Raw genomic sequence first — 19,585 nt, 5'->3', positions numbered from 1 at the left:
TCGCCGAATGAAGGTTCCTTTAAGGGATGTCATCCAAGATGGCGTCCCTCGAATTCCGATTGGCTGATAGGATTCTATCAGCCAATCGGAATTAAGGTAGGAAAATTCTGATTGGCTGATGGAATCAGCCAATCAGAATCAAGTTCAATCCGATTGACTGATCCGATCAGCCAATCAGATTGAGCTCGCATTCTATTGGCTGTTCCGATCAGATAGACCATTTAAGTTCCAGGAAGTCTTGAAAGCTATTACTGAACTTCCTCAGGAGAAAGCACAAGGCCCAGATGGCCACACATATTTTCAAAGAGAGCCTTGCTTCACATTTAACTGATCTTTTTAATTTAATTAAGTCCAACCCTTTCCCTAGCAATGTGTTAGAGGCATATAAGAGGTCAGATTGTCCACAATATTTCCTCCCAATATCATTACTTAATGTTGACATCAAGTTGTTTGCGTGAATACTGGCATTTAGAATTGGTCATATTCTCCCCAGGTTAATACACCCCAGACTAATCAGGGTTTGCCCCAGGCTATGAAGCAAGGGATAACACCATCAAAACAATGCAATTAAATAGTAGTGCAGGAGATGCTTACATACCGCTGGTGATGCTGTCTGTGACGGCATCAGAACGAGGCTCCCATAGTGAGCGCAATGCTTCCAAGCAATACAAACGCGATTGAGATTAACTTGTAATACCAGCGCACATTATCATGCGCTGGTATTACAAAGTAGAGCACTAACATTGCTTGCACGCAAGTGATATTTAGTGCTCCACTTGTAATCTGGCCTGTTATGTGTCAATTGCCAATTTTACAAAAACAGGTCTGAGGTTATTTCTTCAGCTAGAGCATATTCAGATTGAGAAAACATATTCCAAAAAGACCTGTTCACCATTCAGTATTATTTAATCAATTATCACGTTCACTACCAGAGCATTAGCGGTAGCTTACACCCAAACTGACAGTTCTCATCTGAAAACTGTTTTTTAGGAGCTTTACTGCCTGTGGATTCAGTAGACCTTGTGCAACTACATTTCCAATGATTGTACTCATGTTTGTTAATTTGACTGGACTGACTGTTGTCAAACTCTGTTATTGTGGAATCAATTTGCCTGAGACTTGTTACAAACCATACAATAGCAATGTTTACTTTATCCATATTGAAAGTGAATCTTCTGCATGAATTCCTTTCCATGACCACTATAAATAGAGATACGCTAATGCCATGTACCAATGATCCCATCTTATCATGGGAATAAAAAAAAAATAGCCATGGCAGAATACTTAGGTAGACTCAGGAGCATCCAAGAGTCAAGAGGACTGACAGTAGTGTAACAATGTATAACATTGTTACACACATTGTTGCAAAATTGCTGCCATATAGTACTCAAGACATGTGCACGCCCTATCTCAGTATAACCTTTTATGTTTCAACAGACCAAGATAAATCATTATTTTTTTTACAGCACTGCATTCTGTTTGAATAATGAAACTTTAATTTTGGCTTCCATGTCCCTCAAACAATGTTCACAGGAATCTGCCTCTATATTTCTATTTTGATTTATTGAAGGTGTTAATACCATGGAGGACAATGTTAATTCTATCTAATGTATATGTTAGTAGAAGAAGTTAAAGGCTCCTGAATTCCTAAGGTCTTCAAAACTGAATTTACAAGAGTTCCAAGCAGCTTCAATCAAAATCCATTTCCTCATCACTGGTTTAGATTATCTAAAGCTTGCTGGTTCTGTAAACTAGGATGAAACAAACTGCTTTCAATAGAAATCATATTCTGCACGCACTCTGGATTTAAGGCTCTGTCGGTGCTACAATCTACCATAAAAAAGAAATTAGCTAGTTCCTAAAATATGCACAAACAATTGCGTCTAAAATAAGCACAAAAAAACCTTTATTATTCTTCCTCCAAAATCTTACTTATCACAGTTAGATTAAAGACGTTAGATTATTTTGTTGCTTCTCAGTAAAGGATTGCCATTTTGTACAGGGTTACAACTCTAGAAACTGCTTGCTTTTAATACATGCATTGGGCACTTTGCCCAATGCGCGTTCTATCTCTCCTAGACCAGTTGACTTTATTTTTGTTCTTTAGAACCAAAATGTCACAATTGTGAGGTTTATACCACTCCTCCATTTCCTCAGGCATATAAGAGTAGGACACATAAAAAATATCCATATATGACTCAATCTGTCTCACAACATTCTTAAATGGTATTTTTAAATACCAGCAAAACCCATATTTTTGTTTCCTTTTCAGCTACCATGGAATCCCCTACAGGAGAAACACCACACAAGAGCTTGAAGCTAAGTCCATAGGCATTGTAGCATTTACATAAACGTCCGAAGGACAAAACAAGAAAACTGAGGATAAATATAAACATTAAGGGCTATGTTAACTTGTGAGTTAAAATGGTTACGTCTTACGTCTATTCACAAAGAGGGCAATTTTTTTTTTAGTGAACAGGATATTATGATACACCAGGAAAATTTGAAAACAAGGTAAAAAAAAAAAAAACCATGCAAGATACATTTGAAAAAAATGAGAAAAGAACAAATAAAAGAGTAAAGTAATTATGGAAAAAATATAGTAAACTCACGAAAAAACAAGAACAGACAGTTCTTACTTGATTTGTGTTTTAATGTATGTTTGCTTGTCTGTGTGCGTGTGCTGTGTGAGTTTTAATTGGTCTACGCATGCTTGTTTGCGGAAAAGTGGGCTGCTAAGGAGACACAAAACTAAGTGTAGGGCAGAGAGTAAAAATAAAGAGAGATATCTGAGGTGGGTTAGGCTACTAGAAAAAAAAGAGAAATGCAGTGCAGGGTGATTAATGAGAAAAGCTATAAAATTTAATCGGAAAAGGTATAATGAATCAATTTAGCGGAAACATTGAAGAAAATATTAGCATAATGAGAGTGCTCTAGAACATGAGGAAATATAGTATGTATATGGATGTCAACATGTAATAAGTGAAGGCCAAAGTGAGGTGAGATACAACGTAACAAACTTAGGAAGGACATACTCACTTCCCATATTACCATCTTATCCTTTATTTGTCCAGTTTATTTTTCCTCTCAACCCCTCCTTATCTTTCCTTACTTCCTTTATTTATTCCCTTGTCATTATTTTTTCATTTTGTAAAGCTTTTTGCTATTAGTATTCTTTCACATGTTTGTGTATTAATTGTTTTTTTTTTGTTCCTTCACTATCAGATTATGTCTGCAAACTCCCAGCTCATGTGGCCAAGGGAAAAGGGGCGTTGATGGAAAGTTGGTTTGATCGATGGAGAAAGGGAAGATTATAGAGTTCATGGCGTAGGGGCAGAAACCACAATACCTTTTGTTTCTTCATCCTCTGGATTAGTATGTGTACTGTCTGAAGACTCCTAAGAAAAAGAGATTGAGGTATGAAAAAGAGAGTAATGAAGAGAGAGAGAAGAGGAGTGTGGAGTTACAGTAAAGTGAGATAAAGATGAATGAAGAAGGAAGAAAGTCATTAGAGTTTAACAATTAGTGACTATCACATTTTACATTTTTAATTTCAGAAAAAATTAGTTCAACCTTTTATAGCTTTGTGATAACCCAACCCCTAAAGTCTTTAACAAAATAAAAAATGAAAAGCACAATTTTAATAACAAATTTGCATCATGGTGACACATTCACCTAAGCTTTCTTAGAAGTCTAACCATTTCATTCATTACTTCTACAATTGCAACTTTTATCAAATTAAAATTTGCAGACTTTATTAATAAAAAAAATACATTAAAGGGACATGAAACCCACATTTTTTTCTTTCGTGATTCTGATAGAGAATACAATTTTAAACAACTTTCTAATTTACTTCTATTATCTAATTTGCTTCATTCTCTTGGTATCATTTGTTGAAGGAGCAGCAATGCAGTAATGGTTTCTAACTTAACTCATGGGTGAGCCAATCACAATCGATATATTTATATTAATATGCAGCTAACAATCAACAGATAGAACCTAGGTTCTCTGCTGCTCCTAAGCTTGCCTAGATAAACTTTTTAGCAATGCATAACAAGAGAAGGAAGCAAAATAAATAATAGAAGTAAATTGGAAAGTTGTTTAAAACTGTATTCTCTATTTGAATCATGAAAGAACATTTTTGGGTTTCATGTACCTTTAAGGGGACATTATAAGCTAACTATCATATAAAGGAGCAGCAACAAAATATATTAAATCATTATGAAAAAGTAAAATAACAAGTTAAAATATGTAACACAAATTTGCAAAGGTTTTGCACAACTCATTGGCTGATAGAGACAGCACTCCACAAACCAGAAAATGGTGATGTATTTTAAAATAACCTCTTTTAAACATAGTAACCAGGATAATATAATGTCCCTTTAATAGAATATAATGCTTTCTAGCCATATTGAAAAAGCTGCACAACATTAATAAAATAATGCATAGGACTAATACAATACAAGTTATTTTAAGTAGAATCTCATAGCCTTCAATCCATCTCTTTGCATGGTTTTTGGCTTATTCTTTGGCATTCCAATCCATTAGAAGCAATGCCATCCTAATTAATTAAGCCATCCAATTACAAATCTAGTTGTCTTATATTTGAATTAGATAAACACTCAAAACATGCTTTTCTCTTGTAGGGGGAGAAGCACAATATATACATGAACAATGTGAAAGTAAAATGTGGCAGCTAATTGATTCAATAATAATGTTAATGATGATGACTGCCTGATTTGTTTGAATACAGATTTTTCATTTATCCAATATCAATTCATGACATGAGTGCAATTAATTAACTATTTCATATGATTTTACATAATTTTATCATTAAACATTTTAAAATGTAAAAAACTATTGCAACAATAAATTAACATTAAAATGATAATATCTTAGTCGCGTAGAAGTGTCATTTCACGGATCTATTTAACGTTTTCATTGAGAATACGTATATGTTGAAGGAAAAAAGTCTTGCAAACACCAATTCAAAACAGGCCAAAATGGGTTTTCACGTGGTCAAGTGTGGATTGGAATACTATTGTTGGAGTGACTGTGTCTACAAAGTGTTAATGGCATTAAATAGATATTAAAGTCAAAACGAAAATTTCATGATTAACCATTTTCGCGACGGGGTTAAAGTGTCTACATGGGAACAACTGTTCCGATGTAGACAAATTGAAACCACGCGATCATGCACACTTATTGGATCGCGTCTGGGAGGCGTCCCTACAACCCTAGGAACGCCCTCCAGACCGCGATCAAATCCTGGAAGCACAGAAGGCTTCAGGACAGCCATTGGCTATGACGTTCTATTCCGTCATAACGGCTCTAAAGCCCAGTGTAATTATGACGGAATAGAACGGCATAACGGCATTAAAAGGTTAAGATAGAGCATGCAGTTTAAAAAAACAAACACTTTCCAGTTTACCTCTTTCTCTTGGTCTCATTTTTTTAAACTTAGCTGCTTTCCACGACAGCATACTGAGGTGGCTAAGGAGTGTGCATGTGTCCTGAGCAATATATATGTGTTGTAATCACTGCTACCATATAGTACATGCTTGTGAGCTATTCTATGTATGCTCTAATGAAAAGTAGCTATCTTTCAAGAAAGGATACCAAGAGAAAGAAGTATATTTGATTATAGAAGTGAATTGTTGAAGGGACACTGAACCCAATTTTTTTTATTGTGTGATTCAGATAGAGTAGGAAATTTTAAGCAACTTTCTAATTTACTACTAGTATCAAATTTTCTTCATTCTCTTGGTATCTTTATTTGAAAAGCAAGAATATAAGTTTAAGATGCGGGACCATTTTTAGTGAACAACCTGGGTTGTCCTTGTTGATTGGTGGATACATTCACCCACCAATAAAAAAGTGATGTCCGGGTTCTCAACCAAAAATCGTCTGGCTCCTTAGCTTAGATGCCTTCTTTTTCAAATAAAGGTAGCAAGAGAATGAAGAAAAATTGATAATAGGAGTAAATTAGATAGTTGCTCAACTTTGCCGGCTCTATCTGAATCAGGAAAGAAAAAGTTTGGGTTCAGTGTCCCTTTAATTATGGAAGATCAACTTTGACTTCAATTTCGCTTGAATGTGGTACAAACCCACTTAAAATCCATACCAAGAACAGGTTTTGAATAGAATGGAAAAAAGTTGAATTTGAAATCTATGTGAAGCATTTCCTAATGGATTGGAATAGTGCCCAATGCAAGACACGTTAAAATATTACTTATTAAAAAAAAAATAATGGAAAAAACAGAAATAAGTAGAAGAGAGAGAGGAAGAGATCGTAGGATAGAGAACTACCTGCAGGAATGAAAGCTAAAAAGGCAAAAATGTATTATTCTAAGAGAATTTTAGTTAAAGGGATAGAAAGGTCAAAAGTGAAATGTGCATAGGCGCATTTTAAATTGAAGCATTGTTACAATGTACTTCCAAAAATGCTTCCTATGAAACGTGTTACTGTTTTACAGCTCTTTGAGCATGAACGCTTGGCCTTTACAGCATATGTGCGTATGGTGCCGGAAAAACATTATTATTTTTTACTAGAAGCATTTTAATAATGGAAGTATATTGCAAAATTGCTTCTATTTAATAATGAAATGCACCTTAGCACATTTTAGTTTTTACTCTTCTATCCCTTTAAAGGGACATTAAACGCATAGCATTGAAAATAACTTATGACTGTAATTTGGTTATCCCAATTTAAAGGGTTTCTTTAAATCAAGAGCAGTTCAGGGATACACCTGTTGAAAGGACTTGTGGAATCCATGTTCCTCGTCTCCTTTGTTGTGGCTTATTAGGAACAGATATGAACACGTGTTCTGATCTAACCAATCATTGTGTAAAATGTTGTCGGTTGAGGTAAAGATCACCATACTTCATTATGATAGGGAGTGAAACTAAAACAATTTTCCATATTTTACAAAAAAAAAGCAGGAAAAAACTAAAGAATGTTTATTTCAATGTTTTGTTTTCCTAAATAAAAAAAATAAAGTGGGATTAAATGTTGTTTAATGTCCCTTTAATAACCACAGGCTTAAATGATTGTTCAAACTTCAGTTCTTTTAAAATACATTTTTCAGTACGTTTATTGTTCTGAACTAAATTCCTTAAAGGAAGTATGAAGGGGCCAGTCAGCCCTATTTACAAGCATGGAGGATGTTGTCTCAGAAGACATTTAAAGAGAGTTAAAGGGACAGTATACACTCATTTTCATATAACTGCATGTAATAGACACTACTATAAAGAATAAGATGCACAGATACTGATATAAAAATCCAGTATAAAATGGTTTAAAAACTTACTTAGAAGCTTTCAGTTAAGCTCTGTTGAAAAGGCAGTTGGAAAGCCCACTGCAAGTGGGAAATAAGACCCTCCCCCCCCTCCCCCTTCTTTTGCATATGAAAAGACCCTTTACACAAACAGAAGCAAGCTGGAGAAGGTAGCTGACGGTATTCAAATAAAACTTTGGGGCTTGGTAAGGAGTCTGAAAATCAGAGCAATGTTATTTAAAAATAAGCAAAATTATAAATTTTTTTAAAAAAACAAAACTTTATGGGCTTTATAAATAGATCATCTTCAAAACATTTATAAAAAGAAAAAATGAGTGTATAATGGTCCTTTAAGTACTCAAAAACCTTCAAAACATCCTCCGTAAAGACATTCTAATCAAACATGATACTAATTCTTCCTTTGTTCCAAGAACAATGGAGACCAAAAATAATTTTGCAATATTACGATATATATTCTAATTATCGCTATATGTCTCCATACTAGTGGATGACAAAATTATTTTCTATTTTTAATAAATGTAACCCTTATAGCTTTGTGTAGAGTTTGATAAATAAAGCCTTGCAACAATATCTATCTATCTATCTATCTATCTATCTATTATTTATTTATTTTATTATTTATTTATAAAATATTTTACCAGGAAGAATACATTGAGATTTCTCTCGTTTTCAAGTATGTCCTGGGTTTCAAGTATCTATCTATCTATCTATCAAGTCTGTCGTATTTTTCTTTGTTTTTATAAAATCCTTTGGATGGGTCGGTGAGCATTTTTAGTTGTCATTGCTATCTAGTGTTTATGATGTTATTATATATGTTTTTTTAGTTGAAATTTATCTTTACTTAATTACCACAAACTACTATTACAAATGCTTGTTAACTCGTATTTCTGTGCATTATATACTCTAGTGGTGTGATAGTCAGGCAGCATCATTCAAACGGCAGCATATGTGGCCCTTGGACCTCCAAAGGGACAACACACAGTACTTGATACCTTTATATTAGATCTGCAGCAAAAACAAATTTAAATCAACTGTACAGAGAGGAGAGGTAGTGCTGGTATTCTGTGAGATTAAAGAAAGTAGACATCTTTGGAGGTATAACAATGGGATATTATTTCCTTATACAGGGAAAAGAACGAGGGCTTCAGAGGAATAATCTGAGGGCCTCATGCAGTCCAAGGCCACCATTTCCTATCACTGTTTTGTTTATCCCTATCTAGGTACTGGTTACTCAATCAAAATAGCTAGATCCTGATTAACTAACTGTTATACGTTAAAGGGATATGGAACCCAATTTTTTTCTTTCATGATTCAGATAGAGCATGCAATTTTAAACAACTTTCTAATTAACTTCTATTATACATTTTCTTCATTCTCTTGGTATCTTTTGTTGAAAAGCAGGGACATAAGCTTAGGAGCCGGACCATTTCTGTAGCACTATATAGCAGCAGTTTTGCAAGAATGTTATCCATTTGCAAGAGCACTTAATGGCAGTATTATTTCCTGCCTTGTAGTGCTCCAGACGCCTACCTAGGTATCTCGTCAACACAGAATATCAAGCAAACTAAGGACATTTTATAATAGAAGTTAATTGGAAACTTTTTTTTTTAAATTGTATGCTCTGTCTGAATCACAAAATATTTTTGGGGGGTTTCACATCCCTTTGAGATGGTTACCTTATATACAATTTTAAACAACTTTCTAATTTACTTCTATTATCTAATCTGTTTTATTCTCTTTGTATCATTTGTTGAAGGAGCAGCAATACTCTAATGGTTTCTAACTGAACACATGGATGAGCCAATCACAATCAATATGCAGCCACCAATCAACAGCTAGAAGCTAAGTTCTCTGCTGCCCCTGAGCGTGCCTAGATAAACCTTTCAGCAAAGGATAACAAGAGAAGGAAGCAAAATAAATAATAGATGTAAATTGGAAAGTTGTTTAAAATTGTATTCTCTATCTGAATCATTAAAGAACATTTTTGGGTTTCATGTTCCTTTAAGGCCTTCGATTAACTATAATCTAGCAATATATGGAAGATATATAAGAAATTGTAGGTTTGTATAAATAAATCTTCTCTCATTAACAAGTGTCCCTTTCACGGGTTTTATCCTCTATTCTGCCAGGTTCATTATCCATCATAACAAGGAATTGCTTATTATTAACATTTAATATTTAAAAGAAGACTTAAATCTCTGGAGCTGGTGATGATCATTTTTGGAGTTTTCTACCCATATGTATTTACAAACACAGCACCTCAATATTCCTGCTGGCTCCTAAATTTGAAATATATTTAACTCCTGCTTTAAAAAACTATTTTGGCCAATTACTAATCTGGAGTATTTACGTTTACAACTATATACACAACTGTGAAGTGATACACCGTCATCAATAGTGTCTCCATTTCTCATGAAGAGTGTGAGACAGATACATGAAGAGGGAGCAAAAGAGATGACAAATACCTTAATCCCGTCCACCAGGTTATGAATTACTGTAGTTTGTGGTTCCTATAGAGGAAGAAAGAATGAGAAATGGGAGGAAGGAGAGAATAAGAAAACGGGGAAAATAAATGGAATGTTAGGATAAAAAGGACAGGGATAATTAGGGAAATGTAAGATTATAAAGAGGAAGGTCAACAGAAGGACGGGAACAAAGCAGTGGTTAGAGACAGTTGGACAGAACATGGAGAAAGAGTATAAAGAGATGAGAGGAAAAATAAACCAGGATAAAAATAAGGGAATGAAAGACAGAATGAAAGGGTGACAATATAAGGATAGAGAGATGCTACACAAATAACAAGTCCCTAAGTGACCCACAGAAAGATCACAGACTGGTCTTAACCACAAACAGATAACAGATTTATCTCTCCCAGAGACAGACCAAGGACTTGTCTGAGCCACAAGATTATAACATACTTCCTTGACTCCCACATAGGACCTTTCCTTGAGACAGACCACATACTTCTCTATAGCATGTACATAGAACAGGTTTCCCAGAGAACAAACAACAAGAAATAAACTCATGTCACACTTACACATGATACTGAATTTGATGGAGGGGTGGTAGTTGTTGGGGGTAGACCTTTTACGTCTGCCTTAGCTTACCACTTCTCCTTAAAATTCATCAATTTACACACAAACACAACATGACATGACGCTTGGCTTGATCCCCATCAAACCATCATGCTCATACCAGAGTAGCTGTAGGGATGGGGCCCTTCGGACTAGTCACTCCAGCACTGTTCTTGGTGCTGTTTGTCTGAGGCTGTGAAAAAGAGAGAGAGAGAGATGTTTACATCCACCAACAATATATCCAGCAGTGGCTTTTCTATGGGGGTGCTATGCACCTCTAAACACTAGTGTAGCAACCCAATTATATATTATGTTTCCCACCTTTGTTAGCCACATAAATATTAAATTCAAGAACCACCACTGATATCCAGTTGCATAGTGCAAATGAGTGATTACATATAGATCTACTGAGGTGGTTAAAGGAGGTGGCTAAATTGATAAACTGGAGGAGCTATGAGGAGATTTTACATGTAGCAATCAAAAGACTTATAAGGACATGTTCTATGAGGCAGCTCGAGAGGTGTTAAGACGTTATATTAGGCAATAGGAAGGTATCCCTTTATTATGTATGACAGGATGTCACCAGTAGATATAGTGACTTTGGATGTTCCTGTCAGCATTGGTGATGTCCAACGGGTTAAGGTACTAAGTACCATCAGCATTGGAGGCAGGAGGGTCAAAGGGGTAGGTGCTACAGCCTGGCACTAAAGCATTATATCACATTCTGTTCTACCAGTCAAGGATGCATACAACTAACTTTAAAATGTCTCTGCTACTTATGTTTCCCTCTCCCTCAACTTCCCTACGTACTTCCTTTAGATTGTAAGTTTGAGAGCCTCTCTAACTGTAGCTCACTTTGTATAAAAGTGCATCTACAACTGATTGTGCTTAAGGACAGGGCACTCCACTCCTTTTACTAATGTTTGCCAATGTAAGTGTAGTAATGTACATTGCATCAATTACATAATATCTGATTGTAAGTTTTTTTTTTCCGTACCCTTATGATTATTATGTAACTTTGTATAGCGCTTCTTAAAATGTTTTATAAATAAATGATAATTATAATAATACTGAGCATTCCTGCTCCCCAATCCCCTTCCAATGTTTGTTTGGTTCACCCTTCTTGCTATCCGATCTTAAAAGTACAAAATAACATAACTCGTTTAGCACCAGACGACAGGCACATATTAATTCTGAAAACTGCAATATCTCAAACCCTTTTTTTTGCAGTCTAAGGGCTTGATTTATCAAGTCCTTCTCCCCCCTTTGACTGCAGGTTTGCACAAGTGAACATGCAGTCAGTATTTATCAAGCAACATAATAAATCAATAGGTGTTATAATGAAATCTTACGTGAAGTTAGAGGGGCATATTTATCAAGCTCCTTATGTTGAGGCCCCCTGAAGGCTCGCCGGAGACAGAATTTTTTCAAAGAAGTTATGTAGCAGAGGTCTAAAGAGCCACTGCTCCATATAACTTGTCCGCCTGCTCTGAGGCGGCAGACAGAAATCAACCTGATCAAATATGATTGGGTTGATTGACACCCCCTGATAGCAGCCGATTGGTCGTGAATCTGCAGAGGGCGGAATTGCACCATCAGTTCACAAGAACTGCTGGTGCAATGATAAATGCCAACAGCGTATGCTGTCTGCATTTAGCGATGGGCAGCGGACATGATACGCTACTCCATATGATGTCCGCTCGCACATTGTTAAATGTGCCCCAGAGTGTAAGAATACATGCAAGGTGTGAAAAGGCCAATAGTAGAAATAATAATATAACATAATAGATGTTTTAAAATTATTTAAACTGTAATTTTGTTAGCAAAATTGTTTTACAGTCTAGAGACATGGAAAATCCTCAAGAATTTTTGTTTATTTTATTCCCTTTGCTATGGTCAATTAAAGGGACACTGAACCCAATTTTTTTCTTTCATGATTCAGATACATCATGCAATTTTAAGTAACTTTCTAATTTACTCCTATTATCACATTTTATTTGTTCTCTTGCTATCTTTATTTGAAAAAAGAAGGCATCTAAGCTAAGGAGCCAGCAAATGTTTGGTTCAGTACACTGGACAGCACTTGTTTATTGGTGGGTGAATTTATCCACCAATCAGCAAGAACAACCCAGGTTGTTCACCAAAAATGGGCCGGCATCTAAAAGTACATTATTGCTTTTCAAATAAAGATACCAAGAGAATTAAGAAAATTTGATAATAGGAGTAAATTAGAAAGTTGCTTAAAATTGCATGCTCTATCTGAATCACGAAAGAAAAGAAAAAATTGGGTTCAGTATCCCTTTAAGGACAGATATAACTGACTACACTGATCAATTGATTGCTGTGTAGAATGTAGCAGGGTACGGGTTCTGAAATTTAAAATATGCATGTAACACAATAATGAAAGATACATAAAACAATGAATATTAAATATGGAATTTAATTCTGAGTTGCATCCCCCTTTAAAGGTTGTGCTATAAGAAGCAAATTAAAAAAATAGTTTGTTATATAAAGCAATGTTATACAGAACCAGTGCCACAAAGAAAGAATATGCAGCACATTTTGTAGGGTGCATATTTAAATATGTCTTACCTTTCCTCCATCTGTTTTCTTGTTCAATAAACTCTTGGCTGCTGCAAGAAACCAATTGGAAAGAGACACCTATTGGTCATTATGTTTCAGGACTTGGTAAGCATGATGTATGTACCTACAGATGTGAAATGTATATGAACTGGTGTTTATGTGTATTTCAATGTATGACTTGTGTCTAATGGTGTCCAAAAAGTATATTTGTTTAGTAGGGTGTGCATTTGCTGAAACGGGGTTTGACAAATCCTGGGAGCCACAGAATCATGGTTTATAGCTTTTAGACATGTGCTTTTCGTTTCGTGCTGAATCGGAATTCCGATGAATTCACCAAACTCGGAGATTCGGATCGATTCGAATTTCTGAATTACCCTAGCAACGAAACTAGACTAATCTGAATGCATTTGTAACGAATAAATCCGAATTAGTTCGGATTTATTTGTTACATTCGAATAGCCCTGGACTAATCACAATTCAGTATAAAAATTAAATTTCGTGAGATAGAACAGTGAAATAATTCCGTTCATGTAACTTCGAACCATCTGAATCAACATAACGCATACTGAACTTTCGAATTTCCGAATCAAATCCGAAATGAATACATCTGAATTTATTCGAATCTGAATGAATCTGAAACAAATACATTTGAATGTATCCGAATTGATCCGAAACGAAATTTGAAAAAAATCTGAATTGGTCCGAAACGAACCAAAACAATTTTTTACACTGTGCACGTCTAATATCTTTTAACTATAGCTACTACATATTTTTGTATTTATTTAAATTCAATTTGGAAAAAAATAAATAAAAAAACAACATAGCATATGTCATATAACATAAAAAACAAACATTTTGTGACTAGATTCCTTAAAAACAAGATACAACAATACAAAAAACCCTATTGACAATTAAACAACATACTTCATTAAATTGTCTTCATTATTATATTTTATTCTTACAATTCTATTATAAATCATATAGAAAAAAGAATTAAGCAATAACGGAGGTGATAGAAAGAGAAAAAAACAGGTGACAAAACGCTACTAGATATTTAGATTATTCTACATATAGCTATATACAATAAAAGATTGACTAGCTCCTAAAAATGTGTATAGCTGCTCCATAATATTCTGATTGGCACCTAAGCTTTATATAAGTTTGTCAAGCCCTGTGTGGGGATGCTTATGAATATTTAAAGTGATGGTAAACGCTCCCCTTTTTAAAATCAGATCTGGAATGTAAGCGCTATTTTAGAAGGAGTTTTATTCATCATGTGCAATGAAGATGCGCTATAACTTAGTTATTAATATAGATATGAAATTCAAATACCCCACGTTACACCACCCACTTCAAAAGTCAATTTTCCTGTCAGCTAAATGATTGAATTACTCTCCAATCAATGCTCTAGCTACAACAAAAGTGTCATATGGGGAGAGCGCTGATTGGACAACAATTCAATCTGTTAGCTCACAGAAAATTTTACTTTTGAAGTGGGCGGAGGAGCATGCAGTATTTGAATTTCATATCTATATTAAAAAGCAGGTTATACTGCATCTTCATTACAGCTAATGAATTAAACTCCATCTAAAATAGCGCTTACATTCCAGATCTGATTTTAAAAAGGGGAGAGTTTACCATCACTTTAAACATTTTTGTATATATGTGTGTGTGTTCTTTTTTCTGTGGACGCTACAGATTAAACAATATGCACCACCTGACAACTGAAATATTTTGACAACTCAAAGGTTTCTTAAATAACATACTGAGATTGCCATATCCCACATGATTACCAATATCTTAAAATACCATTATATAACTTATATATATATAAAAAAAAAAAAGTGGCACAGATCAGAGTGTAAAATGAAAACTAAAAGGAACAAAAACTTACCTTGCAAAAAAGAAGAGAGAAGCGTAAGGAAGAAGAAAACATAAAAAAAAGAGAAAGGGGGGGAGAAAGACAGGCAGAGGAAAGGAGTGAGAGGAAAAGGTCAAGAGCAGAAAGAAAACAGAATACAGATGAAAAACTGAGATATAAAAGATGGGCACTATTAGATGGTAGATTTGTGCACATACTGCGGGCATCAGCAGGCTGGCAAGACAGGGTGCCCATCACATGCCCAGTCAGGGAGTCCCTGCCCACAAGCACTCAACCCTGGCGCTCATCAGCACTGTCCCTTTTTCAGAACTTTGTTATATCCCTGACAGTGTATACAGCACTGTACAGAAACCCCCAGAGCTCACAATCTAAGCCTAAGTACAAACATAGGCCAGTCCCTCTATTTAGATTTGTTTGTACATACAATCACACACACAGCTATACACTATCTTAAATGAAGACATAAATAATAAATACAGCGCTTTACACACAGATATATAATGTTCAGGATATACATATACTACTCCATAAGTTTACCTGTATATTAATGTCTATATGCACACATATATGTATTGCTTTAAATAAGCACACAAATGTTTAAGGGGCATAAATAAAACCCCATTTTTTTCATGAGTCAGATAGAACGTAATTTTAAACAACATTACAATTTACTTCTATTATCAAAATTGCTTAAAGGGACATTAAACCCCAAATATTTTTTTTTACTTAATTCAGACAGAGAATACAATTTTAAACAACATTCCAATTTACTTCTATTATCTAATTTGCTTAATTCTTTAGATATCCTTTGTTGAAGAAATAGCAATGCACATGGGTCAGCCAATCACACAAGGCATCTATGTGCAGCCACCAATCAGCAGCTACTGAGCCTATCTAGATATACTTTTCAGGAAAGAATATCAAGAGAATGAAGCAAATTAGATAATATAAGTAAATTAGAAAGTTGTTTAAAATGGTATTCTCTATCTGAATAATGAGAAGAAAAAGTTGGGTGTAATGTCCCTTTAATTGGTATTCTTTGTTGAATGAACAGCAATGCACTACTGGGACTTAGCTGAATACATCAGGTGAGCCTATGACACAATGGCATATATGTGCAGCCACCCATTAGCAACCAGCTCCTAGTAGTGCATTCCTGCTTTTACTGAGCCTACCTAGGTATGCTTTTCAACAAAGGACACCAAGTGAATAAAGCAGATTAGATAACAGAAATAAATTGGTAAATTGTTCAAAATTGTATGCTTTATCTGAAGCATGAAAAAATGTTGATTTTTATATCCTTTTAAATGTTTGTGCTTATTTACTTCTGTTATTAAATTTGCTTCAGTCTCTTGGTGTCCTTTGTTTAAGGATCTATGTTGAGATATATATATATATATATATATATATATATATATATATATGTAATGGGTTTGATAAGAAAGAGAATCCTGAATTATAATTCAAGATAAAAGACAGGGAATTCAGCACTCTTTATAAAAGAATTTTATTAACTCACATATAGAAATGTACCCTAGGTATGCTTAGGCCGCAAATTACAGGAAAACGGTACCTACATACAATATGCATAATGACTAAACACCTAAATTAATGTATACAAGAATACAGAAAGTGTCACGTGTGTAAATATCATACAGCGTTTACAGATGTTAATTCAAACCTGACCGGTCAGGGATCTGCATGAGTACACTGAGAATGATTGCATATAGCAACAATTAGAAAAAGTATAACGGAGGTAATTTGTTAGCCCTTCTACACCTTACTGCTCTCAGTACCTCTCAGAGGAGGCCTCTAGTTATCGAGGTCAATACTGGGCAGATAAATTTATTTAGGTATAAAGAGGTTAATAACTGTCCTCAATGGCAACAGCAAGTTTACATACATCGGTATGTGTAATTTCGTACATATAAGCATAGTATATACAAAGGGAACACCACCCAGACTACTACACCCTGCTGCAAACGGCACCTCTCATAAGAGGCTTCTTACCGAGCAGGTTAACACAATTTGGGATCTAAGTAGTCAACAGGTTTGTTTCCCTTGGATATGTACAATGTAGCTGAAAATGGTAAGGCACAGGTGAATCAGCATTGAAACAATTTGATAGAATTCAATCTTCAATGGTATCAACAAATTAACATACATCGGTATGTAAGAATTTAGTACATATAAGCGTGGTATATACAGGGGGAGCACCACTCAGAATACTACACCCTACTGCAAACGACACCTCTCATGGGAGGCTTCTTACCGAGCAGGTTAACATAAATGGGATCTAAGTAGTCACTAGGGTCGTTTCCCTTGGATATGTACAATGAAGTTGAAACAGTAAGGCACAGATGAATCAGCACTGAGACAATTAAATAGCATTCAATCTTGCTGAAACAGTAAAGGTCGGTCAGATGTAAAGGTTGCAAAGTTCATTAGAAAGAGCATGCAAACAGTAGCAGATCATATCCTAGACATAAGCAGAATGCAAAAAAGCACAGGAAGCAGCTTGTCAGTCTAAGTGCATATTTCATTCATAGCGTATCGCTAGAGTTATTGAAGTAATATTGTGGGTCCCCTCGACAGGGTGGCTCAATGCGCTTATATCTTTGCTCAAGTAAATAGCAGTCAGTCATCAATCAATGAAAGCAGCCATAAGGAGAGATACGACCTTAAATCCTGTAATGCAGATTTCTCAGGTTATTCAGTGTCGGTCCACACTTGATAAACCTCCTCAGTGTTTATTTAGTAAGTCCATTTCCAGGCAAGAACTTGCTAAGACAGTATAGTTGCAGTAACCTCTGGTACAAACACAGATCACATGTTCCGGTCGACTGGACCAATACCGACGCGCGTTTCACCAGTTCCTTGCTTCGGGCTTCATCAGGGCGTATGGATGAAACGCGCGTCAGCATTGTTCCAGCCGACAGGAACATGTGATCTGTGTTTGACTGGGTGGTGTTCCCTTTGTATATACTATGCTTATATGTACAAAATTACACATACCAATGTATGTAAACTTGCTGTTGCCATTGAGGACAGTTATTAACCTCTTTATACCTAAATAAATGTATCTGCCCAGTATTGACCTCGATAACTAGAGGCCTCCTCTGAGAGGTACTGAGAGCAGTAAGGTGTAGAAGGGCTAACAAATTACCTCCGTTATACTTTTTCTAATTGTTGCTATATGCAATCATTCTCAGTGTACTCACGCAGATCCCTGACCGGTCAGGTTTGAATTAACATCTGTAAACGCTGTATGATATTTACACACGTGACACTTTCTGTATTCTTGTATACATTAATTTAGGTGTTTAGTCATTATGCATATTGTATGTAGGTACCGTTTTCCTGTAATTTGCGGCCTAAGCATACCTAGGGTACATTTCTATATGTGAGTTAATAAAATTCTTTTATAAAGAGTGCTGAATTCCCTGTCTTTTATCTTGAATTATAATTCAGGATTCTCTTTCTTATCAAACCCATTACATATTATTGAAGGGTCTGCACCATTTCTTACTTGCAAGGTATCCTAACATAGGTTCTTTTGTTTGAGGTACCTATACATTTAAAATTAGACATGTGCGGTTCGTTTCGGATTAATTCGGAAATTCGGTAAATTCGGTAAATTCGGAGATTCGGATCGATTCGGATTTCCGAATTAAAATACTTCCGAATCTACCGAATGAATCCGAAATAGCTGCCGTATCTCCGAATAAATCCGAATTAGCTCGTTAAGATTCGGCATTTCCCCATAGGAAACAATGGGAGTTTCGGCTGAAAAAAAACTAACACCGCAGCCCCATTGTTTCCTATGGGGAAACACTAAGTCTGCACCTAACACCCTAACATGTACCCCGAGTCTCTAAACACCCCTAATCTAACACTTATTAACCCCTAATCTGCTGCCTCCGCTATCGCTGACACCTGCATTATTTTATTAACCCCTAATCTGCCGACCGAATATCGCCGCCACCTACATTATAACTATTAACCCCTAATCTGCTGTCCCTAACACCGCCGACCCCTACATTATAGTTATTAACCCCTAATCTGCCCCCCCCAACGTCGCCGCAATCTAACTACAACTATTAACCCCTAATCTGCCGACCGAATATCGCCGCCACCTACATTATAACTATTAACCCCTAATCTGCTGTCCCTAACACCGCCGACCCCTACATTATAGTTATTAACCCCTAATCTGCCCCCCCCCAACGTCGCCGCAATCTAACTACAACTATTAACCCCTAATCTGCCGACCCGATATCGCCGCCGCCTACATTATAGCTATTAACCCCTAATCTGCTGTCCCTAACACCGCCGACCCCTACATTATAGTTATTAACCCCTAATCTGCCCCCCCCCCCAATGTCGCCGCAATCTAACTACAAGTATTAACCCCTAATCTGCCGACCCGATATCGCCGCCGCCTACATTATAACTATTAACCCCTAATCTGCTGTCCCTAACACCGCCGACCCCTACATTATAGTTATTAACCCCTAATCTGCCCCCCCCCCAACGTCGCCGCAATCTAACTACAAGTATTAACCCCTAATCTGCCGACCCGATATCGCCGCCGCCTACATTATAACTATTAACCCCTAATCTGCTGTCCCTAACACCGCCGACCCCTACATTATAGTTATTAACCCCTAATCTGCCTCCCCCCAACGTCGCCACAATCTAACTACAAGTATTAACCCCTAATCTGCCGACCGCAAATCGCCGCCACT

General features: G+C 35.9%; 1 protein-coding gene across 1 annotated transcript in view; it reads right to left on the bottom strand.

Annotated features, from left to right (window-relative positions):
- The window catches only part of LOC128643317 (calcium/calmodulin-dependent protein kinase type II subunit beta), a 258,543-nt gene that overhangs the window by 81,544 nt on the left and 157,414 nt on the right, over window positions 1–19,585 (bottom strand). The window contains exons 12-15 of the mRNA XM_053696253.1: window positions 12,965–13,005; window positions 10,494–10,565; window positions 9,764–9,808; window positions 3,350–3,398 (exon numbers count right to left, since the gene is read on the bottom strand). Of these exons, the coding sequence (XP_053552228.1) occupies window positions 3,350–3,398; window positions 9,764–9,808; window positions 10,494–10,565; window positions 12,965–13,005 (207 nt within the window). The remainder of the gene's footprint in view (window positions 1–3,349; window positions 3,399–9,763; window positions 9,809–10,493; window positions 10,566–12,964; window positions 13,006–19,585) is intronic.

Source organism: Bombina bombina, unplaced genomic scaffold (assembly GCF_027579735.1).
Source record: "Bombina bombina isolate aBomBom1 unplaced genomic scaffold, aBomBom1.pri scaffold_391, whole genome shotgun sequence".
Classification (NCBI taxonomy): Eukaryota; Metazoa; Chordata; class Amphibia; order Anura; family Bombinatoridae; genus Bombina; species Bombina bombina.
Note: the sequence above shows the minus strand (reverse complement) of the source record. Positions and strands in the feature narration are given on the sequence as shown.